The sequence below is a fragment of the Trichosurus vulpecula genome, chromosome 6 (genome assembly GCF_011100635.1).
Source record: "Trichosurus vulpecula isolate mTriVul1 chromosome 6, mTriVul1.pri, whole genome shotgun sequence".
Lineage (NCBI taxonomy): Eukaryota > Metazoa > Chordata > Mammalia > Diprotodontia > Phalangeridae > Trichosurus > Trichosurus vulpecula.
This window is the reverse complement of record NC_050578.1, coordinates 100,097,627-100,122,414: the sequence shown is the minus strand read 5'-3', so window position 1 is coordinate 100,122,414 and position 24,788 is coordinate 100,097,627. Positions and strand designations below refer to the sequence as shown.

At 37.0% G+C, this 24,788-nt stretch overlaps 1 protein-coding gene across 1 annotated transcript in view; it reads left to right on the top strand.

The window, feature by feature from the left end:
• MND1 (meiotic nuclear divisions 1) overlaps positions 1 to 24,788 on the top strand; it is a 111,623-nt gene that overhangs the window by 14,566 nt on the left and 72,269 nt on the right. The window contains exon 4 of the mRNA XM_036764994.1: positions 411 to 559. Within this exon, the coding sequence (XP_036620889.1) occupies positions 411 to 559 (149 nt within the window). The remainder of the gene's footprint in view (positions 1 to 410; positions 560 to 24,788) is intronic.

The following is a 24,788-nucleotide window of genomic DNA, read 5'->3' as shown; positions in this document are numbered from 1 at the left end:
ATCTTAGAGAATTGCCTAGGGGTTGAATGACTTGCCCAGTATGACACAGCTAGCATGTATCAGGAGCTGGACTTGAATTCAGTTCCTCCTGAGTCCCTCTATCCACAGCACCATGCTGTCTCATGAAAATGAAAGGCAGTGATGTCAAAGGTGATAATTGTATTCCCCATCTTAAATACAGGCACATGCAAACTGACTTGGGCTTTAGGCTCTCCCTAGTATACCCTGTAGTCCTTTTGGGCCCTGGGTTCTTTTCAATAAAGTCCAGACTAAAAGAGTATTGAGACATATCTCTTTCTAGGGGCATTTTAACTCTTTAACAACAAGTGCCATTAATGGAGTTTTCCATTCATGTGTCATCTTTGTGTGATTTTAATTTAAGCTTATGTTATTGTTTTCCTTTCTTGTAGCTGCTATGTCAGTAAAGGAGGTACTGCAAAGCCTTGTTGATGATGGTATGGTGGACTCTGAGAGAATTGGGACATCTAATTATTTCTGGGCTTTTCCAAGCAAAGCATTGCATGCCAGGAAACGAAAACTGGAGACATTGTCAACTCAGGTAAGCAAGAGTTAGGGAAAAAAATAGGCCTTTTCTTCGTGAAAGGAGAATAGATTTTTTAATGTCTTTCACTGATAGCAATAGGAGGCAGAATAGTTAGCATATCAGGCTTTGTGTCAGGAAGACCTAATTCAAATCCTACCCCTAACAGTTGCTACCTCCAAGTGACTCTGGGTAAAGACTAAACCAGTAAGGCATAGACACCTTCCAATCTCTGGAAGGAGGGAATTTCTATGCCTGGAGTCTCCTCTTTTGACTTAGTTGTTCAGAAATCCTTTCTAATAGGAAAAAAATACATTATACACTATTGTAATAAAGAGAGGAGTCCTATAGTATATATATCATTAATCCATCATTAGCAGCATAATAAATTGCTAAAAATGTTACTCAAAATGTTTTGGCTTTTTATCCTCCTGGAGCCATAATTTCAGTGATGTGGGGAATTCTATGAAGAAACTCTCTCTAGCAGTGAAGATCGGCCAACTTTTTTCTGCAATTTATAGTCTTAAAGTGTTAACATTGAGTGTCTGTCCTTGGTTACACAGCCCACTTATGGGTCAAAGGTGGCAACTTGAACCCAGGTCCCCTTGACTCTGAGTCTGGCTCTTTATCCACTGCCCTTCACTGCCTCAGAATGATCAAGGATGGGGATGGGGGAGAGGAATATGGTGTATTTGTTTTTGTTAGAAACCGACATATCCACAACAAATCAGTAGCATTTTACTGCATATTTTATTGTGATGGTTTGGAACAAAATATCTGGATTGTAACCTATATCATTTTTCATACTTTGTGTGGTGAAGTTATTGGAATAGACTGCAACATATTGTCATACTACTTAGGGAGAATTGACCAGATGTTGGATAGAAGATTGTCCTAGAGGTGTATGACATGAGAAGGGAAGGTTGCCCAAAGATAGTGAGTGATAATGGAGAGTGAGTGATGATTGATGGATAACCTACTATATTATCAAGGCAATAATCATAACATCGACAATAATTGTAAATATACCTATGTAGTTCTGTATCACAAAATATGAGACTCTTCATATGTAAGGTAGAAGTAAACTATTAATTCAGACACCAAAGAACCAGGTCCCAAAATCAGTAAGTCCAATCCATCATAGCAGCAAAGAAATTAATACACATCATCACAGCATTACCCATCTCAAAACCATTCCCACCCCTTGCTGGGGCCTTGCCACCAACAGTCACTCACAGCACACCCAGCACAGGTCTGCTCTCTCCCTCAGCTCTAACTGCTCTGAGCATTTCCTGCTCCACACTTCCAATTCCTCTAGTTCAGCAAGCTCCTCCCACCACATGGGACTTAGGTTTCCTGTGACATAAGCAGGTCACATGGGACTATTAATGGGTGGAAAAGATCTTCAAATTTAAATTACCATTACACCTATACAACCCATTGATACCCAGATAATAAATATCAAGAGACCTCAGAGAAGGCTGCCCGCATCAGGGAAGAATTATGAGAAGTCCATCCCTTTGCATGAGAAAAGTTTTTAACTTTTAGCTTTACATTAATCAAAATTTTATGGCACTGTGTTTAATCCTATCAGGACTTTTTTTTAAGTCTTTCTTTTTGCTAACTAATTTAGTGTCTTATATCATTACCTAGCTTGTCAATAGTAACATTGTTCGTGCTTATAACTGATTCTCATTCTTGAAATAGTCTAATGTTAATGTATTTACTCTGAATGTCATCCATTCATGAAATGCCCTCTGAGACTTAAATAGAACTTGTTTCTAATCATGTCTCTAAATTACACGATATTTTTGAAGGTGAGAGCTAAGACTTTTCAGTGTTTATGTTTTTACTAATTAAAAATGCTTTTGATAGAGAAAAATTCAGTTTTTATCTTAGACAAATATCTCAAGTTGTTTAGCATTAAATCAAGCTTTGTATTAATGGGCCAATGGTAGACAGAAATTTATTTTAATATAATGCTTCAGCAACACAATATAAGCCTCCAAATTTGCAGCCAATTAGTATCATTTAAGCCAATTTCATTACCATTGATTTATGAGCTCACAAGAAATTTACTGAACTGTTTCTTTCAATCACATCTAATTATTTTTAATGAGCTTGCCATCTTTGGAGCCCTCTACCACCATTTGTTTCCAAAAATGTTCTGTGAATTTTTAAATACCCTGAACTGAACATTCAGATTATGATTCTGCTAACCTAGCAGCCTAACAGTGATGACAGCATTAGTCTTCTGGGTCCAAAGTCCTTTCTTTCCTTTACTGGGTTAGTTCCAAGCATTACACTCTTTTCTGGGTATTTGTTTCTACCCTTGGTCAGATGCTGCAAACTTTAAAAAAAAAATCCCATTCAGCTTTTCATCATGGAAGACATCTTCCTTTCATCTCATTTGGGGTAGCTGTCAGAAAATGGATTTTGTCTCTTTTTAATTCTTTTCACTATTAATTTCTGGGACTTGACCTAGAAATTTTTTTCCCCCAGAAATATAGATAAACTTCATCTTGAGTGTCTTTGGGTCTAAAACATACAAGTAGCTAGTTTGTTGACTTTAAGAAAGTATAGGAATTTGTTGTGATTCAAATTCTCTCATAGGTAGTAGCTATTTAGTAATATACAAAATGAAACTTAAAATGACTTGTTTAACAAAATGTATCTTGACTAAACCTTTCTGGTTCAGTTTCCTCAAATTCTAGTATAATGAAAGGGCTAGATAAAATGATTCCTGATGTCCCATTTTTGAATGTGTGGATCTCCTCACAGAGTTTCCCATTGGAGGTGGGGTATGCTAGGTAAACTAAGCCTGCTTTATCTTGTTATAGCAAAAATGATGATTTTCAACTAATTACCTAGGTACCTGAAGGAGAGATCCACTGAATGCTGAAGAAAGGAACTAGTACTGTTTATAAAATTTAGGGGGCTGTAATGAGATTTTGTATGGAAGGAAGTACTTTTAATAAATATATAGAGACTTCTTTTTCATAATATACCTTTCTTAATTAGGGTAGTATTCACTAGCAGGGGTATTACACTGCTGATTGCTTTATAGATTCTAATTTTATCCTAATAAGCATTTTTTTCTTGCTCTATGTAGCTAGACTTAAACATTGCCTTTCATAAAAAACTGCCTTTCATAAAAAACTCATAACTCCCTCAGCATCTCCAACCAACACAGAAAAAAACAAACCCTGGTATAATGGAGAATATTAATGTCTGACTCTTTGCTTTCTATCACTGTCAGTACTCCTCCCCTCCCCCAACACTCAATACAATCTGCCTTGACTATAGCTATCACAAAAAAACCAACCAAGCAAAAAAAAAAAAAGCCACCAAACCCAGTCCTTCTCTCTAAACCCTTTGTGGATGGAGGATAACCACAAATCTGCCTGGGGCTAGAGTAATTGAAAAGTGATTTGGTTTTGATATGCTAATGTGTTCATTAGCATATACATTAAGTATGGTATTCAAATTAGCATTGAAATGTGCCTATTCACAGTTGACCTTGCAGTAATTGCACTGAGTTTGGAATCTACAAAAAATCTCCTAGACAAAAATCCATGGCTCATTCTATAGTTGATAGGATCATACATCTAGAACTGGGAGGGAACCCAAAGACCATTTATTCCAACTCCAGATTTGTGTTGATAAGTGAATTTAGACACAGAAAGATTAAATGACTTTCTTTTTCCATACTATTTGAAAAAATGTTAAATGTTTTAATGATTATTTTCAGTCACTTTACCAAAATCATCCCTGTAACTTTTTAGAGAAAAATAGTTAAGCCAAAATAAAAGGACACACCAGCTGTGTGACAGTGTATATAACGTTTCTATGCCAGGAGTTCACCACCTTTTTTGTTGTTATTCAGTCATGTCTGACTCTTTGGGGTTTTCTTGGCAAACATATTTGAGTGGTTTGTCATTTCCTTCTCTAGCTCATTTTACGGATGAGGAAACTGAGGCAAACGGTTACGAGACTTGCCCAGAGTCACATAGCTATGTGTGAGGCTAGATTTGCACTCATGTCTTCCTGACTCCAGGCCTGGCATTCTATCCACTACACTACCTAGCTGTTCTTATTGAGAAGAGGGAATAATATAATAACAGTAAAATATAATACAATATGTAATAATATAATACTAGCTACGGTTGATATTCTACTTTCAAGTTTGCTCATCGGGCCTCACAACAACTGTGAGAGGGGTACTACAGATACGATTATCTCCATTTCACAGACCAGAAAAGTGAAGTGACTTGCCCATGGCCACATAATTTGTAATTTTCAGATTTGAATTCAAGCTTTCCAGACTCTAAGGCCAGGTTTGTGTTTACTAGACTTTAGGGGTTTGAGATGTGAGAGATGGGTAAAAGTTAGGGAAAGTTAGGTTTCCACAGAAGAGGTAATTGAGTTCCACAGAATAATTAAATGTCAGCTTGAACAAAGAAGGAGTAAAAATTAATCACGATGAGGGTCCCCAGCCAATGGGAATAGTTTGTGGTTTTGCAGAAACCACAGATCCAGGATGTTAGGAAAACTGGTCTAAACTGGCCAGGTGATGGTCTGGGTTGAAGAGAAAACTGGGTCAAATGACTACCATGCATGCTTAATTGACTAATTGAATATTACCTTACACACCCACAGGAGGAGTTTTCTGCCATTTTTGAACATGGGATGTATGATGAGGAGGGGGGAACATACCAAGGAGTTGCATGTTGGGAGCGTATAGGGCAGATTGTGACCCAGAAGGGAGTGGACCAATCAGTTCTCTGAAGGGAGATACTGAGCTGATGGTGCCTCAGTCTATGTCAATCTAACAGAACAAAGTTGGTCTCACTCCTATACTCTCCACTCCCCCTTCCTAAAGAAGGGTGGAGTCAGTTCCTGGCCAGGAACATTTGCCAATTCCTTTGAATTCCTCAATAATAATAAATTGCCCTTGATACCTGAATTTCAGTGTCAAGTGTATTTCTAACAGGGGTCAGGAGAGTTGAGGTGATTCACCAGGGGTCACATTAGTAGTGATGGGGATGGGATCTGAACCCCCAAAAAGGAAAATCCCCTGAACTTTTCCAGGTGGCTCAGGTCCCTGACATTCAACTGGGGAAATCTGCCCTTCCCAGTTAATTAATTGCCCTTTCATTGTCTGCACCTGGCCCCACCCTAGACTGCCACTCCCTTAATTCCATCTAGACCCCTTCTCGGTTCCCACTATCTTTTGTATAAAAGATCCACCTTGCCTCCGTGAAAGTACTCTAGCCAATGCTCAGATTCCTTAAGAGTCTAGCCAATATGGCGGATTTTTAGAATCATGCCCACCTTCTGTCAGTACTCTAATAAACCTTTTCTTCAACTGAAAGAAAGCTTGGTCTAATTCATTTGGGCAGGACTCACCTGTTGCTGTTTCAGTGTCCCAGCACTCCTAAACCTCAACACTAGAGTGAAGAGACACCTTAGAGCCCAAGTCTCCTAAATTCCCTTTCTCATGTTGTTTTCACAATCTCACCAACTCTCATGATTGCAGATGTTAAAATTTTCATTTTAGAGCAAAGCTTCCTAGTCCCAGGTTTCATGAGCTTGGTTTTTTTTTTTTTAATATGAGAGGAAGGGAGGGAGGGAGGGAGATGGGGGAGGGGAGAGAGAGAGAATTATTTCAACATAATTGGTTTTGTTTTGTTTTGGTTTTTTTTGGTAATCCTAGTATTTTATTTTATGCATTTAAGTACCTTATTCTAATCCATTCCAATCCAGTAAACATTTGAGACCCTGAGGCACTGTGCTAAACCCTGGGTTTACAACAATAGAAAGAAAGTCTCTAACCTGGAGGAGCTTACAATTTAATGGGAGAGGAGGGAGAACCACACACAAAGGAAGGCTGGTAATGTCTGGGAGTCAGGGGGATACAGAATAAACTCCATGGGGTAGGAGGGTGTAAGGTAATCTTGTTCCATGGTGTTGAAACCAAGCAAGGCAACAGATACAAAATGGAGTGAGCTGGGGTCCAGCTCCTGCCCTCCATAAAGGAAGGCTTTGGGAGGAATTTGTTACTCAGCCCTCCAAACTGAGGGAAGAGGAGCCTGGGGGAGGAGGTGCCAGTCTAGTCTTGAGTTAGCAACATAGGGGTCCATTGCACAAAAAAGTTAAGAACCTCTAGTTTAGAGTATTTTTCTGAAGAGCAAGTTGATGAAATTTATTTATTGTGCTTACTAGGCAACAAGATGTTGAAAGTTGTCTTTAAAAGACGGTCATTTTATTATTTTGTTTTTGAATCTTATGACTGAGCACAGAATGATAAATTTGGAAAGTTATGTAGGGGACTGTTTCATTTGTATGGCTAAATGAGATTCATTCTACTGAGAAATTATTTAGCTTGGCTTTGTAAGTGGGCAAAATGTTTTTTTTTCCTTTTCCATATTTGACTAGTATTAAAGTTCATGGCAATGACTATTGATATAAACAAGTACAGAGCAGATGAGACAGTTACTAAAGAGCTCAGTATATTTAAAAAATTCCAATCTATTTTTATTTATTAATTTTTTTAATGCTTTAAAAAATGTCCTCCTTTTCACCTCCCAATTAACCTCCATTGTAGCAAAGAAAAAGTTAAAGCAAATTAATAATGGTCGTTTTGTGCTACCAGTAGGAGTAATGATAAACATGTTTCATAATCAGCTTTCTGGAAGAGACTGGTCATTACATTAATCTAAATTCTGGTATTTTTAGTGTTATTTTGTATAGGTCTTTCCATATTTCTCTTAATTCTTCATGTTTACTATTTCTTACATAGATAGGATCAGAGATCAGAGATTTGAGACATCAGAGGTCACCCAGTATGGTAATATTCCACCATGTTCATATTTTGGGGCCACAAAAAATGCTGCATGAACATTTTGTTATGGTAATTTTTTTTCCTTAGTAGCTGATCTCATTCAGGTATATGCCAAGGAGTAAGATTTCTGGGTCAGTTTGGTAAATTTTCTTTCATTAAACTGTTTTCAGAACATTTGGACAAATTCACAGCTTTACCAACAATGTAATAGTGTGCCTGTCTTTCCCCAACATTGACTATTTCCATTTTATATCATCTTTGCCAATATGCCAGGTATGAAGCAAAACCAGAGATTATTAGTTATTTGGAGCCTATTCCATATGGTCCTTTTAAATTTGCAAACTGATTAAAAACCGATCATATCGTTTGAACATTTATCTGTTAGGAAATGGCTTTTGGCTTTGTATATTTATGTCATTTTCTTATTTATCTTTGATATCAGACTTTTGCCAGACATTTGATGTAAAAATTATTTTCCCATTTGATGATGTCTTTTTATTATATTATAGTGATTTTATCCTTGAAAAACCTTTATACTTTTATGTGATCAAAATTATCATTGGATTTTAGATTTTAGAGCTGGCAGAGACCTGAGATGCCTTTGAGTTCACCCCCATCTTTTTTTTTTAATATATATATAAATAAGGAAACTAAAGAGCAAAGAAGTTAAATTATTTGCCTAGGGTCCCACAGCTATTAAGTGTCTTCTGAGATAGGATTTGAACCCACATCTTCCTAAATCCAGTGCTTAAGCCAATAAACCTTTTTTTTCCTCTCTACCCCTTTAAACTTTCAAATTGCAAAAAAAAAAAAGAAAAAAGGTGTCATAACCTTACATCTTTCACAAGGAGATTTAAGCCTTTATATTTATGCCATGGGACAGCTAGGTGGCCAGTAAATAGAGTGCCTAATCTGAAGTCAGGAAAATCAGGAAGACCTGAGTTCAAATGTGGCCTCTTCCTAGCTGTGTGACCTTAGACAAATCACTTCACCCTCTTTGCCTCAGTTCCTCATCCGTAAAAGAAGCTGGAGAAGGAAACATCAAACCTCTCTAGTTTGCCAAGAAACCCTAAATGGAGTTTTGAAGAAATGAAAATGACTGAACAACAACATTTATGTCGCAGTTCATTTTCTGTCCAAAACTACTCAAATCCCATCTGAAAACTGTTTCCTCATTCTCATATTTTAAATCATTTTTTTATTTGAACCACAGTTCCTTTCCTGCTCTTTAGGCAAAAAAAAAATCACCTATGAGAAAGGCAGCGTTTGACATTCTTACCTAGTTGATTGAAATAAAATATTTTCTGACCCTCTTAGCATAAAACCGCTCCTTATGAATAAGCAGGACCTTATATACCTACTCACCCATCTATACCAAATGTTTTTGAGTGCTTTGTACACAAATAAAAGGCCTCATTGATGAATAATTTATAGAGCACAAGCTTCCTTAGTTCTGTTTGATTCCAGGTAAGAGTTGTAATTAACCTTTATTCTGGAACAGCCAGTCATGCAGCAAAATTCCACATTATTCACAGGCTGTCATAGCCAGGCTCAGAATTAACCAGGTGGGACAATTTCCTATTCATAAGGGAAATGGCACAGTGGGGAAACAGAGTTAAGAGAATCCTACCTTAGCAAGGTTGTTCTCTCTACCTTCCCTGACACAGACATCTATCTACCTGTAGTAGTCTCAGATCACACTTTCTTTGAATAACATGTGATATTTACCTTGAATGATAGATTATTGAAACCAAAATTCAGAACATAACAAATTACAGTCTCAAGAGATTTTACCTAAAATAACAAGTTTCATTAATCACAGTTTAGGGCCAGGTATAGTTATTATTTTTTTTCTCATGTTGCAATAACAGCAAAAACATGTACAAAGACTTATCTTATGCGTCATTTCTACTTTAAATCCATCCTGGAGCAGAAATCAATCATTAGAAATTGAGAACAATCCCATCCTGGAGTTTCACACATATAGTGAATACATGATAGTTCACTCAAAACCCAGAAAAACACTGGCTACTTATTACAAGCCTCCAGACGAACAAATATCCGTATCTGAAGGTTTTGCATATCAACCCCTAAGATAAAAATAAAATCTTTATCCGTATGTGAAGGTTTTGCATATCAACCCCTAAGATAAAAATAATATCTTTAAATCTGTGGTCCATCCACGTGTACGTTCATAATTTTCATAAGCAGTGGTCAAACAGTCTATCAGATAAAAATCATTGTTTACAAAATAAACTAAGTAAGCCCCCTTACTTCAACTGTAAGGCATTCTAATTTCTCATTAACTTCACATTTCTTCTGCAACTTCTGTTAGAGTTGATAAGATTTTATGACCTCAGTAAGGCTGAAGGGGGAATGGAAAATCCGACAAGTCCCCAAAGAACAGATCATGCAACTTTGCAAAGTCTTTTGTACTTTTCCCAAACTGTAAGTTATTATTATCTACTGTAAGGAAAAATATACTGAATTAGCTTAAATTCATAATTTTCAGCATTCTGATCAAAAGAGGAATTAATTTTCTAATGATACAATTGTATCATCCTCTGGGTATCATTTTTATAATTAATAGTATGTCTCAATACAAGGATTTCCCAAAAATTAAAAATACAAGAAAAATTAGAAGTCTAACAATAATATAAATATTACTATGGATTCTTAAAATACAAAACAAAACTTATTGCCAGTCAACATCACTTGATTGCATTTCCAAATCCTCTAACATAGAAAATCACTTGGGGCAGCTAGGTGGCACAGTGAGTAGAGCACCGGCCCTGGAGTCAGGAAGACCTGAGTTCAAATCCGGCCTCAGACACTTGACATTCTTACTAGCTGTGTGACCTTGGGCAAGTCACTTAACCCCAATTGCCTTGCCTTCCCCCCTCCAAAAAAGAAAGAAAGAAAAACACTTTATTCATCTTTCAGTTTGGTGTTCTATACTAATTGCATTTAAAAACCAGTATAGAGTAATTTTGAAGTAATTTTAAGTCTTATTCATGCAGCTTCTGAGCATATTGCCTTGATGCCAAGTATCAAGTATATTTTTCATTAAGGACTATTAGAGAGGGTCAAATATCACAATTATCCTATTAGGAGAATACATCTCACTTTAAATGAGACCACATTATAATTTAGTTTTAAGACATATTCAGTCAAATCTGGATTTATAATTACAAATAGTATTTAAAATTTCAGTTTTCCTAAGGGCCATTAGCTTCCAGCACCTCAAATTATAGAGCCCACTGCTTTCAGTTTGCTCGGTTCTAAAGATTTACAATGGCAGTCTCACGTTCTCATCTACTTCTTTTGAGGCCCATGAGGCTCTGAAGATTGGAACATACCTTTCTAAGACAGAATCTTAGTATGCTGTATTGAAATTATTTCATACTACAAATTTATTTCTATAGTTTCCATTAAGTAAATGTTATATTTTGATAGAATATTGTCTATCTTAAATTGCTAACAGGCATTTCTCCAACTGGTGCCCACACATTTACGGGCGTAGAAAATTTCTCATATCCTTTTTATCTTAATAAGATCAAAACCCCTTCAGACCTCACTTTCCATAACTTGAAACCGTTTACTTTCAAACTCAGTATTCACATTGTCAGTACAAATGGACTCCGACTTTCTTTAAAGTTCCGCCCATTCTGCTCTAGTATCTACTGTTTAAACCTTCTCATCTCTTTTTTTTTTCCTTTCCAGTGGACTTCAGTTAAAGCCCTACAAATTTCATAACTGCATCTTTCTTGTTGCATTTCCATTCAACACTTCTCTTATATTCACTGGTCTTAAGTCCATCTCATCTTTACTTCCCAGACATAGACTCATCTAATACTCCACTGAATCACTCCTGTACAAATTTTCTTATAATGTACTAATAAATTGCAAAATTTTTACGTTTTGAGTTGCAGAGTCTATTTCAATTTATTTTAGGTGACTTCATTTCTAATTTATCCCAACAATAACATTCTATTGAATCATTCACAGAAGAAAATGGTGTTAAGATATAACATCCTTCTAAGATCAAATTTTAACCTGATAGGGCCCAAAGGCTTCAGACTGCAAACCGTTCTTTTATTTTCTTGTTTTAAGGCCTTCTCAGCATTCTCCAGGTGGTTAAATTCTTTCTTCCCTTACACTAAAACAATAAATTTGTCAATCTCCAGGGAAAGGAGATAGTAGTAGAAGGGTATGCTGCTTGTATATACTTTAGTTCCAATAGATGGCAAATTCTAAAAACTTACTAGGATATTTCAGTATTTATAAAAATCTTCAAACCAAAATTTGGAAGTTTACAGTTAAATATTTCATTTCAGTTGCAAATTTAGTCTATAATTAGTTTATAATGCCATAATTTTCTACAAACCAGGAAAAAAAAATTTGTTTCTTTCTTATCTATCTTTTATCTCTGCAACCTCTCTCTGGCAAGGGTTGAGAAGACAGAGATAGTATCTTGAAGTTTTTCCTACCTGTTGTAAACCTTATCTCCAGCTGAAAGTCCAATCAAAAGGTCAATGGAAGTTAATCTCTGCTAATATTAGGAAAAAGAGTCTAGCATCAGAATTGTAAGATATTGTAGAGGCCTGAGAGAGCTGTTTTGGATATGAAACTTCATTAATCTTCCCCACCTTTCTGAGATTTTTTACAGCAGTCTTTACAGCTTGGTTAGGTTTTCTCCTTTAAAATCTACATGGTAAACATAACCTTGTGCAGAGTACTTCTGAAGTGGAAGCCCCAGTCTTTCTAACCTTACTGTCTTGTCCTTATCTCTAGTAGTCAGGGTGGAGTAGTGCGTGAGATGTTCAGGGAGAACTAAAACTTCTGGTGTGAGGACTTGCTGAGCACCCACCTTTGGTATCTACCTGTCACCCAACTCTCACCTGTCACTTCAAGAAACTGTAGCATATGTAGGAGCTACTCCCCAGTAAAGCCATCATGGGCTAAACCAGGTTGAGGGTAGCCGACAGGCTTGTTTAAAGCTGTTGGTGAGTTCAGGGAATATCTGCCTCCAGCATGTGAAGACGTCCCCCGGTGAAATGGGCGGAAGAGAACAGTTTGTTCCAGCCTTTGTGAAAGCAGCTGAAGCGCTTAGAGCTTCATCAGACATCAGAGACACCGAGGTCATCCGCTGCATCCTGGGCCATCACCAGTCATCCTGATTGTTGTCTCGCCCCTGGATGTCAGTGAAGAGAGGGTGAGGCTGATGACTTTATGGAATTCTGCCTCACTTAAACCCAAGTCGAGGCATCCTTCTGGGGATGTCATTGGTCTTCTTCCAACCTGAAGGATGAACAGCAACAATAGTAATAGTCACCAGAAGGCTGAGGAGAGAAATACTGGAAGAGAAAGAAAAAGAGAGAAAAAGATCCACTAGAGGACCACCCCCAGAGCCTTCAGGTGATCGATTAGTCTGAGAGGACTACTCATCTGTGGATCAGAGCAGTCTGAGCAGCTTCCTAGGCTGAGGCCAAGTACAGACCCCCTAGCTTTCTGGACATCCAGGGGTGGGGAACTTGCAGCCTCCAAGGCCACGTGTGGCCTTCTAGGTCCTTGGGTGCAGCCTTTTGACTGAGTCCAAGTTTTATAGAACAAATCCTTTTATTGAGGGGATTTATTCTGTGAAGTTTGAATTCAGTCCTAGGGCCACACTTGGGGACCTAGAGGGCCACATATGGCCTTAAGGGAGGCTGCAGGTTTCCCAGCCCTGAATGGAAACTCCCACCACAATCCACCAGCAAAGTATTCCCCCCTTCCTCCTGGTCACCATGACTCCTTTATATTCAGGAGATGAAGGAAGTCTACAGTCTGAGTCCTTAGTCCTCTGAGCCAAGGAAGTTTCTGGGAATATCTCAGTGCCTTTTAAGAAAACTACCCTAATTAAGTTGGGGGAAAGAACCCTATGTTTTGAGCCAGAAGATCAGGATTCAAGTTCCATCCCTGAACTGATTAGCTGTATGCCTTTGGGCAAGTCATGGAACCGTTGTGACCCACAATGCTCTCGTTTGTAAAGTAGTAGCCAATATTTGTATGTTTTCTTTTTAATTTGATACTTATGTTGACTGTTTTCCTAAAGTTGAATTGTCCTTGTATATTTGGTATAAGTCCATTGTGGGTCATAATAAATAGTTGTTTTGGCTACATATTGTAGTCTTTTTGCTAGGATTTTATTAAAAATGTTTACTTGTCATGATGGAAATAAAGTTAGACTGAGGCAGCAAAGATCCAAGCACAATCCATTTATTAGGTAGGCTAGCAGTAGCCAATAAACAAGAGGGTCCTTGACTCCTCAGTAGTCAAAAACCCAGAGTGAGGAAGGGCAGAATCTTTTATGGTGATTAATAGGACGACAGAGCAAAATCTCAAACAACATAGCTATTTCTAATCCTGTGTTCTCAGGTGTTTTGTACTTTGTAAATGTGTAGTTACTTAAATTTTTATCAGCATTCCTTGTAGGCATATAATGTTTCATGTTTCATATTTGGTAAGCAGATTTTTAAATCTTAGAGAAAGAACTTTACCCATCTACTTAAGAAAGCATAGTTATTCTCTTTTGGTTGTAAAATAGGGGATCTGGATAAGGCTTGGTCATCTCCATTATACTGTAACACTTAGGTTATCCTCAAGCCAAAAGAATGTTCAAAAAGATTGCTATTTTTGCTTTGCAAATACATCAGGGATTATATCCAAGATTAAACATACTGTATAATATTCAATTCTACTCTCAGATATGAAACTTATTTTACATATTGAAGAGCTATTTCTGCCAAAGCTACATGGAAACTTGGGATTTGAATGAAGAACATTAACTTGATAATTTAGATGGTAGCCGTGAAACTCAAAAAGACAAGGTAGAACCTGAGAGACCATCAGACTTCCCCACTGGACAGATGAGGAAACTGAGTCACAGAGAAATCAAATGACTTGCTTAGGATCTCATAGTTATTAAGTGTCTGAGGCTAGATCTGATAACATGTCTCCCAGATGCTATGTCCACTGTTCCATCTACTGTACTACTCTGCCTAGGCCAGCAAATGTGACACATTTAGAATAACCTTTTTGTCCTCAGATCCTGATTTAATAGCTCAGTCATATACATGACCTTTTTCAGGATCTTCATTTATATAAAACCCAAGCTGAACTTTAAGCATCCAGACTAAAAGGATGAAATCTTTTCCATGAGAGTACTAAAATAAAAACAAAACAGGAAACTTCTCTCACGGCATTAAGTTTGAAATGTATTCTTGGTATATCTGAGGGGATCTGAAAGGCATTGCTTTTTTACTAGGAAAACATGGGTATAACAAATACTACTGCTTTCTTTGTGAATATAACAGAGACATTTGGGAAAGAAATTACTTTTTTTTTAAATCACTGACCTCAAAGGAAAGAATTAATTACAGGGGGAAAGAAATTTAGTAATCTAACCACTAGTCAGTCCTTTTTTTAAAAAAAAAAGGTTTCCTACAAAAAATTTATCTGTTAACCTTGGATTAATGAAAAATTCTGTAAAACCATAATAGATCAGAATGTTGCAGGTTTTATTTATCTGAGGAAAAAAAAGTTCAAAGAATCAGAAAGGCCAAAATCAAAGAGGAAAAATTTGTAGACCTTCAAATAAGGGAAGTGATGAAAGAAACATTTTGCAAATCATGAAAAGTGACATTAAAGGGAAATCGTTTTAAAGAGTGAGCGGAAGAATTTTGGGGAAGCCTACAAGGCAGGACATTTCCAAGAAATTGTAAATGACTATTTTGCAAAGCCTGTAGAGTGATAGAATATAACATGCCAGTTAAGGTCCATTTCTTTGTCACAGAGTTACTATTTGAAAACATAGACTCTCTCTATATAACTGATGAATATGGGGAGCTCTTAAAGCAAGCAATCTTTACAGTGGAAAAATCCAGACAAGTTGTATCAAAGCATGCTGGCTAACTGTCATTGGATGTTGAAGAGGAATATTATAGAAGCAAAATGCCACGGATGATTATTGTATTTCATTAGTAGTTGCATTTTAGGTGAGTAAAATAAACACATTTTTAAGTGACGAAAAACAATTTTAAAAAATATGAATATAAATCCTTCTTTAATTTGATAGATATAAAGATAATACCTCAAAGTTGTTTTAATGTGCTTCTTTTTATCATTAGATTAAAATGTTTTTTGAACACTTAAAAGAGTTTATTAACAGTACACATTTTTTTCTTTTGAAAATTATTTGTTTTGGTTCTACTTAAAAAATTTGAAAAGTAAATCAATGGAATAGACTAGACCAGGGCTGTCCAACCTTAGGTTTTTATTGAAACAATAGACGATATATTTTGATATGCCATTTTAGTGAGAGCTCTGCAGTAGATGGACTTCATTTCCTAAAGCATTTATGTAAATTTCTATGCTTATAAGCAGGCCACATAAATCTCATGTGGCCTGCGGCTGCATTTTGGACTAGACAAAGAAGAAACAGAATTAATCAAACCCAACAACTCCATATTTGAGAAATCAGAAAACCTTTATTACCTAGAAGGAACTTCCTATTTGATAAGAACTGTTGGAAAAACTAGAAAGGCTCATGACATAAAATAGATTTAGGCCAGCTTCTTACACTATATTCCATAATGAATTCAAAATTGGCATATGACCTGAATGTTAAAAAGCTATCATAAAAAATTAGAAGACAAGCAAATCATATGTCTTTTACAGTTATCAATAGGGTATGAATTCTTAAGCAAACAAGTGATAGAGACTATGACAAAAGATAAAATAGGTAATTTTGACATTTTGATGACATGAAATTGAAACTAGGTGGCATGGTAGATAGAGCACTGGGCCTGGAGTCAGGAGGACCTGAGTTCAAATCCAGCCTCAGACACTTACTAGCTATGTGACCCTAGGTAAGTCACTCAACCCCAATTGCAAGAAAGGAAGGAAGAAAGAAATTAAAAAGCTTTTGCAGAAAGAAAATGAACGCATCTAGGATAAGAAGTGGTCAAATGGGAAAAACAACCTTGTATCAAAGATCTCTGCTAAGGGTTTTATGTCCCAAAATATATAGACAAATAACAAATACCTTTACACCAAAAGCTATTTTCTTATTTATTAGAGATCAAAGAATATAAATAGGAATTAGTTTGGGGTGAAAGGATACAAAGGCATAGGTCCTTCTGTATTTTGTATCTCAAGTTTTTATTTCCCTTGTTCACTATAGTTATTGTTCCCAGCCTGTTGTTTTTGTGTGTAGTTATATTGTTTTTGTTGTACAGAAATTTATTTTGATGTACTTAAGTACATGTATTTGGACCTTAATAAATATCAACATTATTCTATTTCCTTACATCTTTTTTTTTTCATTTTTATGTTTAAATCTGTTCATCCTCTGGAATTCACAGTCATACAGTATGAAGCATATGTCTAAATCCATTTCTGATCAAATCGCTAACAACTTTTCCCAAGTATATTTGCCAAACTAACCTCATCTCAGTTTTTATTATCTGAAAGTTTATCATACTAATCTTTTCTTGCTTGTTTGATTATCTCTATTGTTTTACATTATATATTTCTCTTTTTTGCCTACTGCCAAATAGTTTTAATATCTATTTTCTAATATTTTTAAAGTCTAGATGAAATACAAGACCACTTTAATTATTTTTTTAGCCTTCCTTAATATTCTTATACATTGTTTTTTCATTTAAATTTCATCAAGTTTAAAGAAACTTCTTACTGTTTTGATTGCATTAGATAGGTAAACTAGGCATTGCATTAAAGAAGTAAATTGATTTGGAGAGTATTATCATTTTTTCTATATTAATTAGACATATTTGTGGACATAATCCCTCCAGCTGGTCTTCTTTATTTCATCATTATAGTTTTTAGTCATGTTATATATGGGTAAGATGTATTTCTAGACAGGTTAATGTTTACAAATTTTTTTTGGATTTTATTTATTGATGCATTTTATTGTAGTTGTAAGTGGGGTATCTTTTTAATGTTTTCTTTACCTTTGTTACTAGTAAATCAGAATGCAAATGACTTTATGGGTTAATTTTGCCATCTTGTGACCTAGCTGAACTCATTTAATGTCTGTGGTTTTTGGTTGGGATAGTTCAACTTTCTAGACATTTTCATGTCATTTGAAAAAAAATGTTTACTTGTTCATGTAATATTAATGCTTCTAATAATCTTCTTCCTGTCTTATTTCAGTCACTAGAATTCCCAATGCAATGTCAAATAAAAGCAGTAAAAATGGGCACTCTTGTTGTGTTCCTAGTTTTAGTTAGAATGTTCTCAATTAGTTTTTAGTTCTCAGTGGAGGGTGTTTACCACCAAAAGACTGAAGAGCTTATGTTGCTTAGGTGGGATGTGAAAACCATTGAGGTTTGCCTATCCATGTGGATATCTTGGACTGGTGGTACATCAAGACATTGAGCTAGGCCCATAACTGAATTATTGGAGGAGATTGGGCAAAGTCATATTTGGAAAATTGCACTGCTTTTCAGTACTATTAACCTGCTCCCTGCCACGAAGGTCCTTTTTTATTCCATATTCTATCCGTTTATAAGACCACAACCTTAGAGCATTGCAGTCTCAGACACATCACAATTATAAGTGACCCAAAAGGCAGTGGGAATAGCGATAGTGTCGTAAGGCCTCTGAATGCCTTGAGTTGGAGAAATAGCATAAAAGATATCTAAGGCATGTATGACCAAGAAAGGAATTGGACTAGTAATAAAGCAAAAGTGAGAACTACAGATGGGCAGTCCACAAAAAATTCCAAGAACCAAAAAACGGAAAGGTCTCCAGCATTGTAGACAGATCCTCTAGGGAGGATTTCATAGTTTGTTAAATTAGGTTGGATAGAGGCAGTGTAGAAAGAGACCTAGCCTCATACTGCCTGTGTGACCTTGGTTAAGTCACTTAACTTTTCATGGCTGGTTTCCTCAGCTATAAAATGAGGAGGTTGCATTAGATGACTTCCAAGCTCCCTTACATCTTGAAATCTATGATCCTGTGATTGAATTTATGATAAAATGAGAAGTAGGGGGTATGTGTTATAGTAATGGAAAAAGCTCCCAAGCTTTTGGGGAGGAGTTAGGCCATTAATATTATAAAATTAGGCTAATCCCTGCCATTGGAAATGACTCCACATATCTGTGCAGTAAATAGAATTTAATAGTAGGAGTGTCTGGTTGCTTTAGGAGGGAGAATATTAAGTGTCTGTGAAAGAAGAGCTTCATGCTCTTGGTATCGTATATTGTCAGTTATGTTGGGAGAATGTCGTTGAAGAGAGAAAAAAGAAAGTTTGAAGCAATAAAGTGTGAGAAAAGACACAAGATCAGACAACAGAAACCAGTCTTTCTTCCATCTGTTCCCAGATTAAAAGGAGAAATAGCTTACCTAAAGTGGTAAAAAGCTTTTACAGCAGTGTTATTTTTTGCTTTTGCTGATTGGGAGCTTCTGGCTTCTCAGTCTGTTAAGAAAAGAGATTTGTTGAAGTGTGATTAACAACATGGGCTCTTCTGAAAACTTCAGTTCAGTTGATCTGTCATTGGATGTTGGCATTGAATTAGAAATCTGCAGGTAGGTAGGGAAGACATATGAGAAATTACTTATTTTTAGGAAGGGAATTAATTGGCCATAGTAGATCTTATGCTTTCCTTCAGATACATCAAGATAACTCAAGGCATATGCTTTTGTTGGTTCAGTGCTGGTGGAGGGTTATATGAGGCCATCAATGTTCTCTCGCCTTTTTCTTCCTGTAACCTGTGAGGTTCCTGTTGGTAGATGGACTAGAGTCTAGACAGATGAGGAGCCCCTGTGATGGGACAGTATCATTTTACCTAAATACGGTGTGTTTAGAATACATATTTGGCCTGGTGCTTCTTCTGTGTTTACTAATTATCAGCTGGGTGGCACAGTGGATAGAGCCCTGTATCTGAAGTCAAATTCTGCCCCAAATATTTACTAGCTGTGTGACCCTGGAGAAGCCACTTAACCTCTGCCTCAGGTTCCCTATCTGTAAAATAGAGGTAATAATAGCTCCAACCTTTCAGGGTTGTTGTGAAAATGCAATGAGATAATATTTGTGAAGCACTTAGCACAGTGCCAGGCACATAGTAGGTGTTTATTAAATGCTTGTTAAATTTTCTTTTGAAGTTTAATATTTAGTATTCCAGAAAATGAGTAAATCTCCGCAAACAGTGCGTGTCTACTGTGTGCAAAGAAGGTATCATGCTAGGTACCGAGGTTATAAAGACAATAAGAAACAGTTCCTGTCTGCAAAGAGTTCATATTTCACTGTAGCAATTTAACTTGGACCCAATTAAGTTAAGACATTTTGAAGAGGGAGAGCATTAATGACTCAGGGGGGTCAGGAAAGACTTCCTGGAGGAGGGGCACAGAAGCTGAGCCCTGCAGGAAGCTAAAGAGTCCAAGTGGAGGGAGTGAATGCCAGAGCACGGAGCTGACTGCTGGGAGAAGAGCAAGTTGGCCATTTGGACTGGGAAATAAAGTGCCTCAAGGGAAGTAATGAGAACCAGGGCTGGAAAAGGCCATTTGGAGCCAGGTTGTGAATTCTGACCTTATCTAGTGAGTCACTGAGGGGTTTTTTGTTTTGTTGTTTTTCGCAGGGGAATGATGTGGTCAGACCTTTGTTCAGAGGTCCATAGATTTCAGGCAGCCTATGAACTTAGATGGGAAAAAAAAATTACATTTTTATTTTCACCAACCTCTAACTGAAATTTAGTGTTTCCATCAGTTATTTAAAAATTATACAGCTTCACCAGCCTGTCAAAGGGGCCAACAAACCCTCCAAAATTAAGAGAACCCTGCTCTATAAGGTGACAGCCACAAAACCTAAACTTAAACAAGAAGAAAAGGGGAGTGATGATGTCGGGATAGAAGTAAGCAAGGGATTCTTGCTAGTGATAAAGAACAGGGAGCAATGTTTTTTTCCCCAATTTAAAATTATACTTAATTATTGGATTTCTTGGGTTCGCAAGCTCTCATTTATCCATAATGGTTAGAGTTGGGGTATTCTGGACAGCTGAGGATAACTGTATAGATGAGAGGCTAGTGACTTATGGCACATATATTAAATGTGGCCCACAGTGCACTCTCCATGGGCTCCTCCTCCCCATCCTTCCTGCTGCCTTCAAAAAAAGCACACACAGCCCTAAGAGTCAGCATCCTGAATATACTGCTTCTTCCTCAGAGAGTGGCAGAACTTGGTAACACACACACACACACACACACACACACACACACACAACCTGCTCTCGAGTTACAGCCCAATGTGCTCTTGTCAACAACAGATTCCTTACCCCCTATCTCCAGCATGTCAGAAGAAAGATTTTCAAAGGATTAGAATATAATAAAAATCCATAGCCCTGCAATTGAACATTAGTCCTTGTTTAATTAAGGATTAAGAAAACATTTTAGAATAAATCAATACCTTGGTTTTCTTCATGAAGATAATTTATTATTGTGCTATCCTAAGTAAATTTAGGGAGTTAGTTCAGGGGAGGCCGAATCTGGATTTGACTAGAGGACATAGTCTAAACTATTGTCTATTCAGTGAATGTATTTTAAAAATTCTTCTTGTATGTGTGATACGTTACAAATTGGGGATGTGAGGTGGGGTGTCTGGGAAGGATACCAAAGATGTATAACACTTCATAACACTTCTGGCTTACCATATAGCTAGAGAGACAAGACACACATACTAACATCAGATGGTCAAGTTAACAGTTCAGGGATATTTATTAAATGCCTGTTATGTGCATAGCATTCTACCAGGTGGTAAAAAATTAATTTAGATAAGATGGGACTCCACCCCTCCAACCTCAGGGGCTAAAAGGCTTAAGTGCCTGAATTAGCTTAAAGACAAATACTATAGGAATTGGAAGAACTAGAGAAATCCTTATGGACCAGGTGAGATTTCAAATGGGCCTCCAAGTATGGGTCCAGTTTATAGAGGCTAGAAAGAAGTGCTTTTTAGGCAAGAGAAACTACAAGAACAGAACAGAGACTCAGATTCAAGACTGAGCATGATTTGTTTGAGGGGCACTGAGGAGACATTCTCAGGAGAGGGGTCAAGTTAGGGATTATTGAGAAATAAATTTAGATAGGAAGGATAGAACTAGATTATGCAAGGCCTTGAATGATAATGAGAAGATGAGTAGTGTGGACCTTATCTATCCTATAATAAATAGGAAGCCATAAATTTTTAAATGGCAACTATGTAAACAATTTTATGCAGTTTTTCATTTATTTTAAATTAATGAGTTTTATTAGAAACAACTTCAAGTGATTATACTTGCTTAGTAGCTATTTACATTTAAATTAGTTTCAGTGTACAAAATCTCCTAGGTGCCAGACACCGTACCAGGCACTGGGAAGATGAGGACGAAAATGAAACATTCTGTGCCCTCAAGGAGAATACATTTCTATCAATGCATAGTTGTTCTTATGGATGAGAATATACCTTTCCCCCAAAGTTAACCCTTGATATTAACTTTATATTTGTCTTTTTCTTGTAGAATATACTTCCCCTCTCCCCACCCCCCCAAACCCTTTCCAAATGCTGGTAATTTAAATCTCCCTATTTTAATTGTCAATAAATGATCATAGGTCTGTTGTAGCATATAGTCTTTAAGGAAAACTGAGATGAATTTTTAAAACTGGAGAGAGCCCAAAGTAAAACAAAAACCACCAGCTGCATTTCCTATTAAGCATCTGCAGTTGGGGCTGGGAGGTGGAAAATACTTTTTTGTACTTTGTTCTGCTTGGTTGTGCCTCTACCCTGCTTATGCTAAGGCATCACAGCCCTGTGTTGTTGTATCAGTCCAATACCGTGTAATAATCATGAGATTTAGAGTCTTCAGACTCTGAGGTCACATAATCCTGTGACAGAGGTTCAAACCTGCTTCTTAACTACATGCGTGACCTTGGACAAGTCTCCTAAATCCCTCCGGGTCTTAGTTTCCTTATCTGTAAAATGAGGAGATGGAATTAGATGGCTTCTAAAGGCTTTTCCAGATCTAAATCTAAGATCCTATGACTGTGGTGTGGAAATAAAAAGCTACCAGTGAAACTTTGAAAAATATTGAATCACATTAATGCATTCATGCATCCATTTATTCAACAAAGGTTTATGCAGTGCCTTTTCTATTCATAGCACTATTCTAAGTACCGGGGAAAAGACAAAGAATTACAGGATCAAATCTCCCCCCTCAGAGAGCTTCTAGCTGTAACTAACATTTACATAGAGTTTTAAGCTTAGCAAAACTCAACTCTCCTCTCCCTCTCTCTCTCCTTCTCTCTCTCTTTCCTTCTCCCTCCTCCTTCTCTCCCTCTCCCCTCCCCCCAATGTGGTCCTCACAGCAGCCCTGTGAGGTAGATACTATTATAACTTAAATTCTTCTTAAGAAAAGGATATATCCACGTGCAAGAAGTTCACAGAATCATAGGGTTACACCATTTAATCCTGCCTCTCCTCATTTTACAGTTGAGTTAACTGACCCACAAAGTGTTTTAAATAACTTTTCCAGGGTTACATAGCTAGCAGGTGTCTGAAGTGGACCCATATCTAACCCACATCTTTCTAACTTCAAGTCCAGTGCCATATATACTCTTAAATTTAGTGGGAAATTTATTGACCTAAGAAGCAGAAAGTTTAGGTTCTGGGCTTTGCTGATAATTTGGGGAGTTAGGTGGGAGTAGATAATCTGTTAGATTCCTCATAAGCCTAAAATTCTCTAATTCTTACAGTCTATGCAGGATTTGATTGGGTACCAAATTAATTAGACATAGGTAGTAAGTGTGCTAGGGGCTAAGGGGATGGAAAAATCAATCCGGTGGTCAGGGAATGGACTAGTTTGGCTATAACAGGATGTTTTTGTTGGAGAATAGTGGAAGATAAGGATGGAAAGATAACTCAGGACCACAGTGTGAAGGGTCTCAATAGAATATCATGCCAAGGAGTTGAGGTTTTGACTTATAGCTGTTGAAAATTTTGAATTTGTGCAATCTTGTAATTATTACTATTGCGAAAATGAGTATATTTTGGGTTTACATATTTAGTCACATCATGCCTAGTGGTATACTGGCCAGGAAGCTGAAATATCAGTAACAGTGGCATGTTTTCTTACCACCACTCATGGGAAAAAGCTCCCACTAAAGCAACTGTGAGAGATCTGAGGTGCAGTCCATTAATTCCTGAAGGACTGAAATGGATTTGGGGTTTCATAGTTATGAAAGTTGCCTCCCTGAACAAGAATGATGCAGTGTTATTCCTGAAATTTTTTTATGTGAAGTAATAAATTTAATTGAGGAAGGTGGAACTCATATGAAGAAGAAGAATGTGACGAAGTTTTGTTATTTAGCCATTGACTTCTTTTAAATTTATCGTGTGCGTTGTTGACTTCTGGGTGGTGAGGAAATATGGGAATATGGGAAGCAGGTATTTTTTCAGTTCTCAGCAGGCAAAGCAGAAATGCTCTGGTTCTTGTTCTCACGTCCTTTGGCTCTGGATTTAAGGAATAAAGTAATGTAGCTTAGAACTGATTTAGCTAAGCTCTAGGAACTGCCAAGTTAAATAATTTTATCTCTGCACCCTGAAGTACATATGTGGGCTATCAGTCAGCTAAGAGCTGACTCTGTTTCTTCCTGGACAGCTGTTCAAAGAGTCTCGACTGATTATTTTCTGCTTTTTTCTCCCTCAGGCAATAGAGCTTCAATCACAACTACCATCTTTTCGAAGAGCTGTCTTTAGCTTTTTTTCATCACTTCAGTTTCCCCCTTTATCCTTCTCTCTCCTCTTTCCCAGAGAGCCATGCCATATAACAAAAATTATTTTTTAAAGTGAAAAAAAAACAAAAAAAGTCAGCAAAATGAACCCATACATTGCAAAAATCTGAAAATAAATGCAATGTTCCACACCCATAGACCTCCCACCTCTGCAAATGAGTGGGAGGAAGCATCTTCTCATATTTCTTTGGGGCCAAGTTTATTTTCTGTAATTTTGCAACATTCATTTTCAATTGTTTTGCGGTGGTTGTTTTTTCCCTTTACATTGTTGTAGTCATTGTGTATAATGTTTTCTTGGCTATGAAGAGCAATCTTAAAGAGGAAAAGTGAGACTGCAAAGTGTTGCATGAGTTATTCTCTTCACCTTTCTTTTCTTCATCCTTCTTTCTTCCCTCTCTCAATCCTTCCTCCCCTCCATACACACACACACACACACACACACACACACACACACACGCACACACACACTTCTGTGTTAAAAGTAGAAAAGTTATGTTTCTCTCTAGGGGCAAGACTGGGTTCCTTTTGCCTCCCCATTGAAGGAGATAGCTTGTTCTCCTTCATTTCATGTGTCAGAGAGCT